The sequence below is a fragment of the Triturus cristatus genome, chromosome 11 (assembly GCF_964204655.1).
Source record: "Triturus cristatus chromosome 11, aTriCri1.1, whole genome shotgun sequence".
Classification (NCBI taxonomy): domain Eukaryota; kingdom Metazoa; phylum Chordata; class Amphibia; order Caudata; family Salamandridae; genus Triturus; species Triturus cristatus.
This window is the reverse complement of record NC_140594.1, coordinates 711,739,405-711,758,270: the sequence shown is the minus strand read 5'-3', so window position 1 is coordinate 711,758,270 and position 18,866 is coordinate 711,739,405. Positions and strand designations below refer to the sequence as shown.

Here is an 18,866-nt window from a genome sequence, read left to right as displayed (position 1 = left end):
ACCTGGCTGTCCGGAGTACATGGTGTCGGGATGCTCTGTAATTCTGCTTTTGCCAGGTGGACTGGGGTCAATTTTTCCTGCAGTGTGTATGGCTGGTATCTGTACAACTAGTAACAGTGTGTGTGTGTATTGTCCTCTTCCTCCACGAAAGGACAGAAAACACCTTTGTTGCAGCTTTCCTAGGAAATACGCTGTGTCCATGTCAGCCTTGAGGGCCTGTAGGGCATCATCAACTTGCTTGCTTAATAAATTTTCCCCATTAAAGGGCATATTCAAGATCTTGGCTCGGACTTCAGGGCGTAACGAGGTGGCCTTAAACCAGCACTGTCAGCGCAGAAATGCACTGCCCGCCATCTTCCTAAATATCGATAGAAAATCTGTCCATTGGACCATCAATCCTCTCCAATGCCCTGTAACGCTCTTGCAGATTTAATTTTTTGCCTACTTTTTCTCGTCGGGAAGGTTGCTCAGGAGAGATGCAAGATTGGACCACATTTGTCGGTCATAGACACCCAGAATGGCCAAAGCATTTGACGCTCTGATGGATGTGGTTGCCATAGCTGCAAAACATTTGGTGATGTTGTCAAACTTTCTTCCTTCCTTGTCTGGTGGCACTGAACAAGGGACAGAAGGATTTCTGGAGCGTCGCTGTGCCGCTTGCATGACCACTGAATCTGGACGAAGATGCCTTATCAAGCAGGCCAGTGAGGAGTAAGAACCCTATATTTTTTGTCCATCCGAAGAACCACAGCAGTAACTGAAGATTGGTTCTTCATTAACTTCAAACCTTTCTCCCATATATAACTGACAATAGCAATAGTGCTAGATCTGACAGAGTTCCTTGCTGAGTCTTAAATTAAAAAAGAATAGAAAGCAGATTGGGAGAGGCAGATCAAATCTATTGGAAGCAGGTTCCAGTAGCTCATGAAATCCTTCAATATCTTCTGGAGGAGAACTAGCTGGGGGGACGTGACAGAGAAGATGGAACGACAGTCATCCTATTCCTGACCAGGTGTATCTAGAACTTGAAGTAATTCTCCTTACCCAGGCTGATCTGGATCGTTGTCTATATAATCATCCCTGTTGGTGATGGTAGGAGGTGCAGATCTATCTTATTTGTGTCTGGACTGGTGCAGGACTTGTAGGCAAAGGTGCCTTCGTGCGTCCTCAAGTGAGATGGACTGGCGCATGTGTTTCAGAAAAGCGCGTAATCATTTAGCATATGCCTTAGGTCAATAACCAAAGAGATGGGCACTACGATGGCATCTGCTCTTGAGCTTGTGGTTCTTCATCAGCCTCTTCGTAAGTATAGTGCTTGTGGAAAGATTTGTATCGATGGAGTATGGGCTGCTGGCAAGCTGAGAATGAACAGTCCACTTCCAAGTAACTACAAGTTTCCTTGTCAGGATCTTCCTCATCCACAGAGTCCTGGCCCTTTACTCTCAATTATGAAGGATTGCAAGGTTGTCCATAAATGCCTTTGTCTCCCAATTCTTCCATGCCAAGAAGGGGGCCGGTGGCAGAGGGGTATATCTTGCTGGATGACGTCCGGTCTGGTCAAAGCTGAGCAGAGACATTTTCGCAAAAAAATGCACTTGTTTGTGTCTCTGCAAAGAGATCTTCTTCATAACAGTTACGGTCACCAACACTGGTCTTGACGGTCGACAGTGACTTGAAAACTGTCATCGAATGAGTGGCTGTCGACGGGATGGCCGTCAAAGAGCTGGTGGTGGTAGTCAGCCCATCATTGACGAAGTTGTCGGAGTGACCATCCTCACCGTTGTTATAGGAGTAGCCCTCGACTAAGTTCTCATCAGGTCTGTTGACAGTCATTTTCGTCAACGGGGCATTTTTCTGAGGAGTTACTGGCACAGAGTGGACGATTTCTTCTGTTCAGAGACTGTAGAAGAGTCCTTAGAGGATGATTTTTTCTGATTTTGATGATTTCTCAACAGTCTCCAGTCATTTAGGATCTTTCACAAATGAGGTAGAGCCCTCATTTTTGCATTTTCGCCCAGGTAGACAGCGACTTGGACCCTCCTCCACATCCGAACCAAAGTGCGATCTGGTCTTTTTCTTTTGGAGTCATAGTAGTAGTCTGGCTTCTCTTTATTAGTTTTTGCAGAAAAAGGTTCTGCAGTGTTTACATTCCTTAGGCTTATGGTTAGTATGTAAACAGTATAGGCACTCCTTATGGGGATCTTCTGAAAACAGTCTTGCCTTTTCACCGGGCCTGCATGTCCTGAAAATCCTTTTCTTAGATACTTCTGACATATTGAAAATAAAACACTACCGTACCGCTGTAGCAGTCCAACAATCTTTCCTTGAAAGGAAGAAAGGGTCAAAAGTTTGCCTACTGTAACAACTGAGCAGAACTCCGGGAGACTCCTTCACACACGACATGCAGTGAGCAATCTGCGATAGGTCGGCTCTGCAGGGGAGAAGTGGTTCATGGTCTTGCCTCTGATTGGCTGAAGTTTGGATCTGTTAAAATAATGTGAATTGCTTATCAAGTTCACTCACTTTCTCTATGTCTTTTAATGTAATGTAATCGTAATGCTTATTTTAAATACCATGGGGCTCCCACAAGGATGACGGGGAAGATTCAAGCATTGGAATCTATGAAAGATTAAACACTGGAGAATGAGCATTACCCCCACATTCTTCTCTTCCTTTATCCAATAAAAGGTTTCTTTATTCCACCGATCTGCACTGGCTCTTACAGAACACAATTAGTTTAAGAGGCTTCTTTGACATTAGATATCCAATGATATAATAAATAACCTTTTCGCCCACCATGGTGAGCTTTTACCTAGGTGTCTATTTGTGGTATTAATGCGGTTGATGCAGTGGGTCAGTTAACAAAAGACAAAGCATTGTTTAAGTAACCTTGTAGCCCTTTGTAAAAGGCGGCTGAGGCTGTCATCTGTAAAGCTGCCGTCGAAGCCAGCTGTTGGAAATAACTGCTATAGGTCACAAGTTCTTTATTTCCTTGTTTCTGGTTAATAACCCTGAGGGAGCAGCCTGGATCTTCTGGCGTTTTCCAAATCACACTAAACAGAGTTACACAGATCCTAATTTGCAGGGTTAAATCTCTGGCTCAAAATCCATGGAGCAGTCCAGCAGGAGTGTACAAAAGCCATTTTGACAGCAGGCACTGCAGAGAGCTGTGGTTGTATGTAAATAAATGCAGATGACAGCACCAGAAAAAGCTTGAACATGACGGGCTCCCTCCCAGACTTCTTTGGGTGTGCTATAAAGAAAGTACTAAGAAGATGCATTCCCCGATTACTTCTTTTGCCACAACGTTATTCTTGACAAGTGGCTTAACAATACCCGTATGGGCAGTGTTTTGGTTTCTAATAGAGCTAGGGACAGCAGTAGTGTATTGATTTAATAGAAAAGCCTCTACCTGGTGAACGGCATCTAACTCTTCTTGTATTTTATTTATAATTTTAACCCATTGCAGGAGGCAGGTTTTTACATTGGTTCAGGTCTCGAAAAAGCATACAAATTTTACTAGACCTGTAGTTCTAGTAACTTTGATAATCTACTCGACCTAACTGTAATGTACTTGACCAGTGAACTGGGCTCAAGTTGTGTGATCCTAGGCAAATATTTTGTCTTATGGAGCCACCTTTTTTCTTTATTATCACATAAGAGAGAACCTTCAAATATGTAAGTTCACAATTTCTGCAGTACAAAAAATCATTATTTACTAGACTAAAAGTTTGCTCCATGTATAACAAGAATCGAGCCCCTATATAGGGTACACATGTTCCCTGGCTTGCCTTTTAGTTCACTAATAGCATTGTCATCTGGGCAGGAGCAGTGATAATTCCAAGAGCATGTTTAAAAACTCACTTTTCATAAATATTTTACCAAAGAATGATGCGGTAGTGTGAGAAAGTGGCTCTGTATATACTGTTCCCTAATAGGTACAGGGTGTACAGAGTCCACAGTCCCCCAGAGGCTGATAGAGGTCAAAGTTAGGTATGACCTTACTCTCAAAAGTGGTAGCTTGGTCGAGCAGTAAGGCAGTACCAGAGGACAGTGTAAAGCATTTATTGTACACACTCAGTCAGCAAATGGTTTCACACACTCAATAACAACTCTAGGCCAATGGTTTGTATATATCAAATATATGCTTGTTTTATTTTTAGAACCACAAAGGGGGTAAAAATATACTTTCTCAGAATGAGAGGTTGAATATAAATACTTTTGTTTTAAGCAATAAATTTGAGTAAACAGTCACAGTTGGTTGCAATAAACAATCCTATTTCCTAAACATAACAATGCATTGAGCTCAATGGTAAATTCAGGTTATTTGTAATAAATTACTTTTCAGATTACTTTTGGAATTCCAGGTCTGGCTCCTAGAACCAGCCTGGGGTCAGTATTCAGAATCAAGTGATGAAAGTCGACTTAATAACTGTAATGATTTTTAAATATTATTTAGCTATTTCAAAAGTTAGCACTTAGAAAATATTTCACAGAAAACATTCAATGAATCTCTATGGCAAGAAATTCAAATTGCAGGTAGAGTACTTTATCGTTACTTTAGTAATCCAGGACTGGGTGCCTAGACCCAGGACTGGGGTCCTTATCAAAAGCAGGTAAGTAATTTCGTTTGCAGAAATGGTACGATTTTAAAAGAATATTTCAAATTTGCAAAAGTAGACACTTAGAAGAAATTTCACAGAAAAGCAGACAATGGCTTCCTATGGGAGAAAAATGAGCTAGAGGTAAGTATAGTTGTGAACACTTTTCAGAGTCAGGGCTGGGCACCAAGATCCAGCACTGGGAGCTCACCTAGGAGCAGGTGAGTAAATTCGTTTTTGTCACTTGGCTGATTTTTGGTGAATTTTTGCAGTTTTGAAAAGTTCACACTTAGAAGATTTTTGAAGAAAAAGCCAGTCAATGTTACCCTATGAGGAAAATGAAGTTAGCGGTTTAAGGGTAAGTACTCGACTGGTAGTGTTGAAATTCCGGGCATGGACTCAGGGGTCCCCCAGTGTCAGGTAGGTACAGTTGGTTCACCCTCAGCGGTTTCAGGACGGCCGGGAGCAGAGAGAGTTGGGCCCAATGTTATCCTATGAGGGATAGGGGGGCCTTGGTTGGTGGCTGCTGTCTGGCAAGCCACGCGGCTGTGGGAGCTGGGCTCCTGGTCACTTACTCAGGGCAAGTGGGGAAGTAGGTTAGTGTAGAGAGGGCACTGACAGGGCCACTCGGGCGGCTGGGTGCAGGGTGCTTTTGAGCCTTAGGGCGCTCAATGGAAATCAATGGGAATGTTCCGGTTTGAAAAGAGGCTGCAGGCTCGGGGACGAGGATGTTTCAGGTGCCACCACCACTTCGAGAGGTAAGTTGGGTAGTTGTAGGTTAGGTGGGTACCCCGGGATTGGGCACAGGGGGTTGCAGGGCGCCGGGTGCAAGGGTGCCTTTTGACCTCGGGAATCTTACCCTCTGGTTGATCGCGGCTGGGGTGGCACTTGGTTCTGAGGCTGCAGGCTTCTTCCGGGATGTCGAGGGGGGTCCTTGGGTGCCGGACTCTGGGTCACAGTCGCCGTGGGGTCGTCCTCTGGGTCTTTGTCCACTCCGGCACTGGCCAGGCTTGGCTGGTGCAGAGTGTGTTGGGTCCGCGGTCCCGGGCTGGTGCCAGGGATAGCAAATAGGTTTCTTGAGTAGAGCCTCTACTCGTGGGAGTCCCAGGGGTTTAGAGCTAAAAGGTAGCCAGGTCCTCCGGGGTTGGTGAGGTTGCTGGCCACGAGGGATGCCGCGCTGGTGCAGGTTCGAGAGTCGACAGGCCGGTAGGGCTGGGGCCAAAGCAGTTGGTGTCTTCTTCTCTTTTTAGCAGCTGCAGGGCAGGTCTTTGTTCTTCTTGCTCTTCTTGTCGTTTTCTATCTGGAATCTCCGGAAGGAAGGTTCAGGGTGCCCCTAAATACTAGATTTAGGGGCGTTACAGGTAGGTGAAGGCCAGGGACCAATGGGTCCTTGTCCTGGGGTGGGTACACCCCCTATCCTGCCTCTCTCCTGTGGGAGGGGGGCAGTAGCCTAATCCTGATAGGGAAGGGCCTCCCATCTTCAAGATGGGGAGAGCCCGGAGATGTGCTTCACCTCGCCTCCCCCACCTGAGGGGTGGGGTGGGCAGGCTGGCACATCCCCTGTCCTTGTATGGGGTTTCCGGCCAAGCTTCCCGCCAGAGTGGGGGGTTGCAGTGGCCTGGGGAAACTCCAAATGGCGGCATGCCTTTGAAGCTTCCCTTTGCTCATCCTGGGGGAGGAGATTTCTCACCTCACCCAGGATGTGCATTGTTGCAGGCCCGGGAGAGCAGGGGCTCTCCCACCCAGGGGTCCAGCAACGTGTCTGCTGTGTGGCAGCCTGGGCAGCCTCAGAGCAGACGTGGATTGTAAGTTAGCTGTAAGGGGGCATCTTCTAAGATGCCCTCTGGGGTGCTTAGTACATTAAATCCTACACTGGCATCAGTGTGGGTTCAATGTGCTGAGAAGTTGGATACCAAACTTCCCAGGCTTCAGTGTTGCCAATATGGTGCTGTGGAGCTCGTGTTTGACAAGCTCTCAGCACCATGTATTCTTAAATGACAGCACTGCACTTACAGTGCCCAGGAATGGACCCGGGTACTGTAGGGGCACAGGGCTCCTGCTCCTGTGCCCACACCATAGGCGTAATGCACCCAGCTAGAGGGGTGGCTGACATATGCCTTGGCAGTGTAGGTGATGGGCATGGTACACAGTGATATGTGCCATGTCGACTCTTTGTTTTGTCCTGCACCCAGACACTCAGCCTGCAAGGGCAGTGTGTGTGTAAGGGTACAGGGCCTCTGAGGGTGGCACAATGAGTGCTGCAGCCCTTAGAGGCCTTCCCTGGTCACAAGGCCCTGGGTACCTAGGGTACCATTTACTAGGGGCTGACATGTGGCTAGGGTTTGCCAATTTGGAGTTTGTGTGGTTTAAGGAAGGAACATAGGCACTGGGCACCTGATTGGCAGGAACCCAGGGTACACTCAATCGAAGTACATTCAGCAATTTAGCAAAAAGTGGGGGCATACCATGCAAGAAAGATGGCACTTTCTCACAGGTAGTGCACTGTCATTTACAGATAGCATATTTTCCATTGAAATGGCCACAAAACATTCCTACTAACGTGTAGTTTTACTGATAATAGCACAATGTTTGGAAATTGGGTTTAAGAAAAATATTTAAAATTTCCACATCACTAATTAAAGTGTTCTAATTTGTTGTGATCCTATAGAAATAATTTTTTCACCACAGTATGACAAAAATGGGTCTTCATACCTAGTGAAATATATTTGAAATTTCTAACAGTTCACTTAGCTATGTCAGTGTTGTGTTAGAAAAAAAGCCTGACATCTTACAGCCTTTCATTTAACATGCTCTGCATAGTTCAATTGTCACACAGTTCATTTTACAAAATCCTCTAACTTCAGTCACAGAAAGAAAAATGTAGGAAGACAAACTGACTTTTGACCTCTCTGAAAGCCAGCAAATGTGACAAGATAAGATTTAAAGGCATTTTTATTGCTCTTTCACTTTCTGAGCAACAAAGATACCTTTAAATCTTGTTATCTTGTAACATTTGCTCTGATTGAGAGGCAGAGGTCAAACGTCAGTATATCTACCTACATTTACTTTTAGTTCTGTGACTTAAGTTAGAGGATTTTCAGCTCACCAGAAACAGCAAGTAGTCACTAAAAATAGCTCATCCTAAATAATTCTTTTTCGACAACGCAAGTGGATTTTTCGAGCCCTGTTGGCATGGAAAACTGTCAGGTTCCAAAAATCAGACCAACTGTAAAAAACTGATGCCCTTAAACACCTGCACGGAGGTAACTGGTGGCTAATCCGCCCGACCAGTGGAACCAGGGAAAAATAGTAAGAAAAATTTAGAACTTGATTCACCCTCAGATTGCATTCGTCTCAACAGTGGAACCATACGAAAAATTCACCAGGGAACATCTGGAACTTTAAGGGATTATTGACCTACTAAAAGGTAAAGATAATACAAGTGAAATATACAGTAAAATATTCAGACTGAAAGGACTCTACAGACAGGTAGAATGAGGATTACGCAGCTTTTACTTAATGGTGAAATGAGCTTAAACATGCTAGTGTCAGATCAGGATAGGAGGAAGGAATCCAAGATGCCAGGAAGAAGTCAGGTCGCTGTCTGAGAACCAAAATGGTAAACAGGAATGCACAAGTACTAATAACTCAAAACGGAAATGAAAGAGAAACTAACCAAGTGGAATCAGCAAAGGGAAAAAAAGGTGAAGGAATGGATATGAACTAAAGCAAAACAAACAATTACACAACACATATTCAGGCCTCTCCTCCCTTTTGTAAGGAGCTTAAATATGGACACTCTGGAACTATTCAGGTAAGCCCAGAAGAAAGGATATGAAATGGAACTCTACTGGCCTGCCTTCTCTACTTTCGAAGCGTTTCCCACCCTGCGAGTGACTCATAACCTGAAATATTTCAGAATCCTGATGAAGTGCAACCCCCCTTTGGTCATGAAAAAGCCAAGAGTTAAGAGTGCCTGTAGTCGATTGACTAGTGTGTTTTTGAATGGTGATTGTTTGCTGAAAATATATGCTTTCCGTAAATAGATAGTTGTGCAGTGTGCATGTAATTTATTACCATTATCGAATGCAGTGGAGGAGCAAAGTCAACTCCCAAGGAGCAAAGCCTAAAGAGAGTGATGATGGCTATAGGACGCTGGCTCTGTATATACTATACCAAAGTAAGGTATAGTGTACACAGAGTGCAGAGGATCCCCAAAGACTTACAGAGGTAAAAATAGATAATATCTTACTCTCTATTTGTGGAAGTGTGGGCGAGCAGTAAGGCTTTATCAGAAGGTACTGATACGCATTTATTGTACACACTCAGGCAAAAAATGATGTCAACACTCAGACTGAACACGGACCAAATTGTATTAAAAATATTTCTTTAGTTGCATTTTATTTTAGAACCAAGCAGGACTTGGAACAGGTAAATAGAGTTGTACTTTTCAAGATAGATTGATCAACAAGCAAGCTGGATGAAAATGACTTTTGTTGCATGTTTTAAAATATTTCAAAACAATACGTATTTGTAAGTATAAAGTATAAAAGATGCTTGTAAAGCGCTCGAATACCAAAGGTGTCTTGGCGCTATGGTGTTTGAGATGGCAGAAGAACAGGATTAGCACTGGACCTGGAATAGGCGATGTTTCAACATCTTTCTGAAAAGGGCATACTTGGGTTGCAGTCGCATCTCCACAGGCAAGTGATTCCAAAGTCTTGCTGCACACATGCCAAAAGAGCGACCACCCCATCTCGCAAATTTAAATCTGGAAGTACAGATAAAGCCTAGGTTGGCAGGCCGCGAGGCGGGAAATAGGGTCTAAATCTATCCCTTCCATCATTTGCGCCGCCCCAAAAATGGGCCCGGTGGACCAAACAGAGAGCCTTAAACTCGATCCTCTGTTGAACGGGGAGTCAATGTAAAGATTTCATACCTTCAGAGGTAGGACAACCCCTGGGCAGGTTCAGAAGGACCCGAACCGCAGCATTCTGCAGAGACTGAATTTTTCCCACTTGAAATTTATCCATCCCCAGAAACATGGCGTTGCAATAGTCCAGTCTGGACATGAATAAAGCAGCCATCACAGTCTTCTGTAGCGCCAGAGGGATATACGGAAGAATTTTCCGCAGAGTTTTTAAAAGAAAGAAGCATGATGAAGTTAGGCTGTTGACCTGGGCAGACATATCTAGTTTGTCAAAGATCACACCCAGGTTTCTTACATTAGTGACCGGGAGGGGGCATTGTCCAGCCTCCAAAGGCCACCAGAGGGAATTCCAGACAGAGGGTCCTTTCCCAAACTCCATCACTTCCGTCTTTTCAGTATTTATTTTTAAGAAGCTCAGGCGCATCCAATTCATCACGTCAACAAGACAAGCGTGAAACTTGGCCGCTATTTGGTCAGGATGATCCACAGTTGATATAACTAACTGAGAATCATCTGCATAAGACACCAGCATAAATCCATGTTGTCTGACCAGACTAGCCAATGATCTAACATAAATGTTAAAAAGGGTTGGGGATAGAGCTGACCCTTGTGGGACACCACATGGTAGGGAAAAGTTGGCCGAATGTAGTCCGGCCCATTGTAAACTTTGTGTACGATTGTCCAGAAAGGATGCAAGAAGGGCCAGAGCACGATCCACAATCCCCACCCCCTTTAATCGCTGCAGCAATACCTCATGGTGGACGGTATCGAATGCAGCGGACAGGTCCAGAAGGACGAGCACCGCTCGCCCCCCTCCATCCACTGCAGCTCGAATACCCTCAGCTGCGGTTATAAGAGCCGATTCCGTGGAGTGTCTAGGTCGGAGGCCGTGCTGAGACCTATCCAGTATGGCATTCTTATCCAAATACTCCATCAGGCTCTGGTTTATGGTTTTCTCGGCGATTTTGGCCACTAGAAGAAGGCCGGAGATAGGACGGTAGCTAGAGAATTCAGAGGGATCAAGCGAGGACTTCTTCAAAAGGGGTTTTACACTCGCCGTTTTCCATGTGTCTGGATATGGTCCAGCGGCTAGTACTTGATTAATCAGAGTCGTAAGAGTAGGTATGATTTTTTCGGTAGCCTGGTGTAAGATATGGGGAGGACAGGGGTCTGATGCGGCACCCGATTTCATGGAGCATAATATTATCCTGAGCTGGTCTCTGGATACGGGAGGAATGATTGACAGGCTGCAGTTAGATATCTCCTGTGCAGGGGACGGGAGTGCCACAGTCTTTAGCAGATCATCATAGATAGTGGTAACCTTATTCTTAAAGAAATCGGCAAACTGATCGCAAAACAACTGGTTCCGACTGAACTGATTCGTCTGCTGGGGGTTCGCCAGAAAAGATACTGTCTTGAAAAGTTCCTTGGTCGAGTTCCCTGCCTCCGAGATTTTACGAGAAAAGTAATCCGTCTTAGAATTCTGAATGGCACGCTTATAGTTGGACAACGCCTGATTATAGGCTTGCTTGCGGGTGCTATCGTAATTTTCTCTCCAAACCCGTTCGCACCGCCTACATTCAACCTTAAGACGTTTCAACTCTGGGCCGTACCAAGGGGCACCAGGTGAGCGTCTGTTCTGGGTAGCTGCCTGAAGGGGGGCGACCTGATTCACAGCATTTGTAATCCAGGCCGTAAACTGAGCAGCGGCTATGTCGTTATTGGTGTCAAGGGTGGGGTGGGGGGGTGGGGGGGGGGGGGGGGAGATACCCAGCGCCTCGGAAAGGGATGAATGTGTGACTTTACTCCATCTCCTAAACATAATCCTAGTGGGTCGTTGCGGACCCCCTGTGGGTCTAGTCATGACTCCCACACTGAAAAGGACAGCCCGATGGTCAGTCCAAGGAAGAACTTCTGTCCTAAGATATAGAAGGTCAGGATGGCCGGAAAATAGCCCATCTAGAGTATGTTCCCCAGTGTGGGTCGGGTCGGAGACCAGCTGCTGGAGTCCATATCCCTCCATACTATCAAGCAATCTGGCAGTATCTGAGTGACCCTTGGCCTCCAGATGGAAATTAATGTCCCAGAGAATAATATAAGGCTCAAACTTAGTGCAGGACTCCAAGTGTTTTTGCAGAGCTCCCAAAAATGCAGCCCGCGGTCCAGGTGGTCTATAGACTAAAAGCCCATGCGAGACAATCTTATCTTTAGAAAATATGCTGAATTGTACTGCTTCTGCGTACAAATTTTCCACCACCGTGATCTGCACCTTCAGATAGTCTCTATAGATAATTGCTAAGCCGCCCCCTCTGCCATCCTTTCTGTCCAGGCAATGCAACGCATACCCTGGAGGCAGAGCCGTGTTCCAATCAGGGCAGGAGGCCGCATTAGTCCACGTTTCTGTGATGAAAGCTAAATCAGGGGAATGAGCCGTTAGCAGCAATTCCAGTTATACTTTGTTTATTCACGGAGCGTGCATTTAAGAGAAGCGCCAGCAAATGATTCTCAAAGTTTGCGAGAGGGGCCGGGATAGAGACTCGAGTCTGCATGTCAAAGGGACCAACCTCCGGGCCAATCTCTACCATCTTACTTGCCCCAATCCTAAAAGAGGCGATACCCGGGGCAGCTCCATCATTTCTGGCATCCCTGAACACAGAATAACGACATTCCGGGCACAGATACTTGCGTATGTCGTCATGCCCGTGCCAGGGGATGCACTGAGTGTGGGTCCTCACCTTTAAATCCAGCAGCCTCCCCCGAGTGTAATGTAAAGCATGACTGGCGACCGGCGACCTGACCTCTGGCTTGTTCCTGGCGCGGACGGGCGCGGACGGGCTTGCCTTTGGCACGCACGCTGCGCGTGTCCGCTGCGCGCTCACGCCAGCGTGCGTAATATGGGCAGCAGAGGCAGGTACTAGACCGCTAACCTCACCGGAAGGAGGTGGGCGGGCCCGCTCGCACGGACGGGCACCGCGCACCAGGGGAGTGGGGGCGGGAGAAGTGCTCCACGGGACAAAAAAGAGAAGGACGGTAGGCTAAAATACAGCTTCTAAAAACTGTTAAAATTCTTAAAATTAGTGTCTGCAGTACAGCTAAGTATTAAAGAACAAGTTACTTACCTTCGGTAACGATGTATCTGTAAGAAACATTAGCTAGTTAAATTCCTCACCTTAGAATATCTCCAGGCGTCAGACTGGATCCGGAAGATTTTTGTAGCAATACCCCTTGCGCGTCGCTAGGCGTCGTCTGCGGCTCCGCGTCCGTCGTTGGCGCCGTGCGCCGGAATGACGGAGTACTTAGACGCCGCCCTCCCGCGCTGACGTCAGTTCTTGTGCATGGCTTTCCGCACCAAGAACGCAGAGCCATGCAAGAGACCGACACTGGTGCCAAAAAATCTAGGGCCCTGAAAGGGATAGCCTTAACCCTAGATGTCAGTTCGCAGAACGGGGAGGATGGGTGAGTCGGTGAGGAATCTAACTAACTAATGTTTCTTACAGATACATCGTTACCGAAGGTAAGTAACTTGTTCATCTGAAAGAAACACGTTAGTTAGATTCCTCACCTCAGAATAGATACCCAAGCAATACCAACCCCGGTGGTGGGTCTGCGAACCAAGATCACACCAGAAAGTCCTGGAGGACAGAACGGCCAAAGAAGCCATCCCTCCGGACATGGCTGTCTAGGCAATAATGCCTGGCAAACGTGTGCAGCGAAGCCCACGTTGCCGCCTGAGAGACGTCCTGCAAAGGGACTCCCCGCCCCAAAGCAGTAGTAGCCGCTGTGGCCCGAGTAGAATGGGCTCGCAGCCCAACAGGAGGGTCCTTTATTGCCAAGGAATAACAGGTTTTATACACAAAACGACCCACCGGGAGATGGTCGTTTGTGCACAGCTTTTCCCTTCTTAGCACCCACGTAGCCAACGAAAAGCTGGTCGTCCACCCGGAACTGTTTCGTGCGGTCCAAATAAAAGGAGAGCGCACGTTTTGGGTCCAGACGGTGGAGCCGCTCTTCCTCTTTGGAAGGATGCGGGGGTGGAAAGAAGGTGGGCAAGGTGACAGATTGCCCAAGATGAAAGGGGGTCACCACTTTCGGTAGAAAGGAAGGACGAGGCCGAAGGACAACCGTGTCCGGATGAACAGATAGAAAAGGAGGCTTGGACGATAGAGCCTGGAGCTCACTCACCGGTCTAGCCGAGGTGATGGCTACCAGGAAAGCAGTCTTAAGAGTGAGAAGACGAAGAGGACAATTGTGAAGAGGCTCAAAGGGAGCGCACATCAGAAATGTTAAGACAAGACTCAAGTCCCACTGAGGCATTACGAAAGGGACAGGAGGGAACGTGTGAGTAATGCCTTTAAGAAAGCGTGGCACTACAGGGGACTTGAAAAGAGAGGGCTGATCTGGAAGCCGTAAGAAGGCAGAGAGCAGCAAGGTAACCTTTCAAGGTGCCCAGGGCAGAGCCCTGCCGGGCCAAAGAAAGAAGAAAGAGGAGAACCTCAGAAAGAGGGGCGGAAAGGGGATCCACAGCCTTTGCTGTGCACCATGCCACAAATTTGTTCCACCGGCAGGCATATACCGTCTTTGTGGAGGGACGCCTGGCTGCCAGAATGACATCACAGACTTCAGGAGGCAAGTCAAATGGCATCAACTGCCGCCGCTCAATCTCCACGCATGGAGGTGGAGGCTGGACAGGTTCGGGTGGAAGACCGTCCCCTGCTGCTGCGACAGAAGATCCTCCCGAAGGGGCAGACGTATCGGAGGATCGGTCAACATACTGAGTAGCTCGGGATACCAGTACCTTCGTGCCCAATCCGGAGCCACCAAGATGACTTGGGCCCGGTCGCGCCTGATCTTCTTCAGCACTCTGGGCAGAAGTGGTATAGGCGGAAAGGCGTACAACAGACCGCAACTCCACTCGCGACGAAAAGCGGCGCAGAGCGAGTGCCGCCTTGGAAATTCCGACGCGCAGAACTGCTGACATTGCGCGTTCTCGTCGGTGGCGAATAGATGTAACCAAGGCTCTCCCCACTGCTGAAAGAGACCTTGCGCCACCTCGGAGTTCAGACGCCATTCGTGATCCATCATGCACCGGCGGCTGAGTTCGTCTGCTCTGGCGTTCAGAGAGCCCGCCAGATGTTGAACCACCAGGGTGATGCCCTGGTGTTCCAGCCATGTCCAGAGGCGCAGAGCCTCCTGACAAAGGGTCCACGACCCCACCCCGCCCTGTTTGTTGCAATACCACATGGCGGTGGTGTTGTCCGTGAACACTTGCACGACACTTCCCCGGACAGAGGGAAGGAAGGCTTTCAGTGCAAGTCGGATCGCTCTCAGCTCCAACAAGTTGATGTGGAGGCGAGACTCCGTCGGAGACCAGAGGCCTCTGATCTCCGCCTCTCCCATATGGCCACCCCATCCCAGGAGGGACGCATCCGTCACTACGACATGCTCCGGTAGGGGTAGGGACAGGCTCTTGCCCGTGACCCAATCGCGGTCCGTGAGCCACCACTGCAACTGCTGTGCAGTGCCCTCCGAGATCAAGACATGGTCGGACAGGTTGCCGTGATGCTGGGCCCACTGAAACTTCAGGTCCCACTGCACAGCCTGCATGCGCCGCCTGGCGTGATGCACTAGTAGGATGTAGGAGGCCATCAACCCCAGAAGCCGCAACACTAGCCTGACCGAAACCCAGGATAGAGGCCTAAAGATGGGACTCCGGGCCTGTATATCCCGGACCCGCTGCTCCGGTGGATGAACCCGGAACTGCGCCGAATCGAGAACCGCTCCGATGAAGAGGAGCTGCTGAGTGGGCTCAGGTGTGACTTCGGCACGTTGATGGAAAACCCCAGCAAATGCAGGAGATCCGCCGTAGTCTGGAGGTGGGAGACGACTGTCTGGGGCGAGCCCGCCTTCAACAACCAGTCGTCGAGATAGGGGAAGACTGGAACCCCTGATCTGCGCAGATGAGCTGCGACCACCGCCATCACTTTCGTGAACACCCGAGGGGCACTGGTAAGGCCAAAGGGGAGCACGGTGAACTGAAAGTGCTCCGGACCCACCGTGAACCGCAGGTAACGCCGGTGGGCTGGCAGGACGGGGATGTGGAAATATGCGTCCTGCAAGTCCAATGCTACCATCCAGTCTCCAGGGTCTAGGGCAGCTAGAACCTGAGCCAAAGTCAACATTTTGAACCGCTCCTTCCGGAGGAAGGCATTGACGTTCCGGAGGTCCAAGATAGGGCACAGGCCCCCCTTGCCCTTCTTGGGAACCAGAAAGTAGTGGGAATAACAACCACGACCTACTTCTGGGCTCGGAACGCGCTAGACGGCCTCTTTGGCCAAGAGGGCCGAAACTTCCTCTTGCAGAAGATTAAAATGATCCTCCGAGATACGGTGGTGCTGCGGTGGCATGGCTGGAGGGGTCGTCTCGAAGGGGAGAGAGTAGCCCCTTCGGACGATTTGCAGCACCCACCTGTCCGAAGCAATGGTACCCCAGTGGAGCAGGTGATGGCGAACCCGGCCTCCCACTGGCGAGGAATGGGCCTGAAAGCTCGGACTAGGAAGGCTTTGAGGCGGATGCTGGGGTCGCCTGGAGCAGGGCGGTGGCGCCTGGCAACGTTCCTATCCACAGGAGGGACTATGGAGGGCTTGGACCAGGTGCCCTGCAGAACGTCAGTGAGGGCCTCATTGAATTGCAGCAGAGGCTCAGTGGAGCATGCGGCAGACTGAAGCACCTCAGTGAGGATGTTAGTCCTCACAGCCACGGCAGGCAGCTCAAGCCCAAGGGCCGCGGCCGCCTTGCGCAGCACCACAGAAAAAGCTGCACCCTCCTCCGAAGCCACAGTCGGAGGAGAGATGAATCCAGTGTCCGGTGAGGTATCCAAACCACTGGCCTCCCCCAGTTCATCTGCCCAGTCCTGTGAAAGTTGGCCCTGAAGGGCCATAGGGTCCTCAGGCCCCTCCCAGTCGCCCCCGTCATCCGATTCCTGGTATACAGGAGGAATGAACGGAGCCGGTCGATAGACAAGCTGTGTCTCTAGCGGCGTCGGATGCGGCGTCGGGCGGCACCGCACTGGCGTCGGGACCGGACAGGGGCTGAACCGGGGATCGACGTCGACCGGAGTCGACGCCGGCGGAGGAGGCGTGACTAGGTTGACCGGCGTCGACGGGGGCCCAGGCCTGGGCCCCTCGGGAACCTGCGGTGTCGGAGCCTCCAACGGCGCTGGAGCCGCCGGCGCGCAAGGTCGCCCAGTCGAGTCCACGGGGCCCGAAGGTGCGCCGGCGGGCGTCGATGGCGGGGCCAGGCTCCTCATGGCAGAGAGGAAGGCACTGACCTCCGCCGGCGTCGTGTCAGTCCCAGGGACCGGCGGGTATGGGGACGTGTGCGGCGCCTGCGGCTCCGGCGGAGCCGCGGGGGTGGAACCACCCTGACCCTCGGTCACAAAGCTTGTCCAGGAAGATGAGTGTTTTTTAAAAGGTGGTGGTTTTTAAAAGGTGGTGTTTTGTAACCAGTTCCGTTTTCTCTAGACTAGAGATTTGAGTGATAACAACATGAAAACAAGCACTACTAACTGTTCCTTTTTAATAACATTAGATCACTTTCTTATTTTGAAAGGCACTGACAAGATGTGTGCCAAAACGTGAATACCAGCACCTGCCCATCGAGGCAGGATGTATTTTTCTAACCTGCATTTCTTTTTCTCTAATACAGATACTACGTGTTCATAAATAACCGTATGTATATAACCAAGTGCGCTCAATAGGCGCACATTATTAGTCTAATTTTTCACCTTAATCTAGTTATCTGCACGGAGTGGTACACGTGGGGCTGGATCCCATGCTGTCCTGAAGAAGAGGTTAGGGGATACCTCGAAACAGGTTGACAAAAAAATAGGCAATATAACCAAATAACATTTATTTTTCCTGTTATTAACCCCTTTTTATCTTACCAGCTAGGAGTAGGAATAAATTGTTAACTCACTAGTTAGGTATTTTTAACTAACACAGACACCACTCCCCCAACACTGCACAACACATAGTTTCACACAAAAAAGTGCTCCTACGTAAATCTCGCAAGTCGTAGCACGCCCAAAGCAGTAGATGCTTGGGATGGCCCCAATGATGAAGCATGTCACCTAGTGGCAACCCTGGGTGAATGAGGGGACTCTAGAAAAGCATTTTTCTTTTCTAAATTGTTGAGGCTCACCAATTTGGTGAATCCACTGTCTGTTGACTTAGGCTAGTTTCTAAAAATTTATTCACCCAAGTCCTTGATCCAAGCAGTTAAATCTGTGTGCGGAGGTAAAGTTACACTGAAGATACCTCTGGACTATTAGCAAAATGTATTCCCAGAGTAAAGTCATTGTACCATGCAATCTATGAGGCAGTGAACATTGGTATTTTCACATCATTTTCACTGTACTGTAGGAAGACATTAGTATGCAAATATTAGTACTGTTGCTGTAAATAATGTTAATGGACAACATTTATCTTCACTGGCATGAACTACACACACATTTGGTTTAGTTGAAATCACTAGAACCGAAAGTGATAAATGTAGACAACATGTTAATGTATTTTATTTTATCATACTGAACTGAATACACAGGACATAAGAGTACAGCATAATTGCAGGCGACTTGACTAAATAGGGCCATTTTATAAGGAGATAAAAACAAACTAAAGATTGAATAGTGGCTGGCACATTAAACGTCTTATTAACGGCTTGAAGCAGATTTATTAAAAACAGTTTTAACACATGTATGAACAATACATTTAAAAAGTATAAAGTGAAATTGATTTTAACTTAGAAATTTGCCAATCTCTTGAAAGAAAACTGGAAAAGGTGGGGGGGGGGAGTGCACAGGGGGTTGTGGAACAGAGGGAGACAGAAGTGGGACAATACAAAGACTCATCACCATCACTGTTTATTCATTTGAGCATTCAGGAATGTACCTCTTTTCGTTTTTGGAGTAACAGTTCTAGTCTTTCATTGGCTCGCTTCCCAATCATTTTGTTCCTCTCTGCTTCGTACTGCCGTTGGGTGTTGTCCTGATGAATGCTTAGATTTAAGGCAACATTCACCAGAGCAGTCATAAGCTTCATTGCTGAAAAAATAAAGTTGGAAAAAAGTTGAAAAAAGGTACAAAGGAATTCCGTTATCCAGGATCTCATCTGTATGTTTGTCCTCAAATTCCCCATTAGTAGTTTTCTTGTTTAATGAAAGAATTGTTTTATGGTCTCATTCTGGTCCCAGAAAACCTGGGCTCCACCATATTCCAGTGAACACTTTGAATAGTTTTGTGCCGGAGTCTTCAACTAAAAATAACTCGGAACACCTAG

The 18,866-nt window shown here is 48.1% G+C and overlaps 1 protein-coding gene across 2 annotated transcripts in view; it reads right to left on the bottom strand.

Annotated features, from left to right (window-relative positions):
* The window catches only part of STAG1 (STAG1 cohesin complex component), a 1,292,585-nt gene that overhangs the window by 706,255 nt on the left and 567,464 nt on the right, over positions 1 to 18,866 (bottom strand). For both annotated transcript variants that reach the window (XM_085634343.1, XM_085634344.1), the window contains exon 8: positions 18,480 to 18,631. In XM_085634343.1, the coding sequence (XP_085490469.1) occupies positions 18,480 to 18,631 (152 nt within the window). The remainder of the gene's footprint in view (positions 1 to 18,479; positions 18,632 to 18,866) is intronic.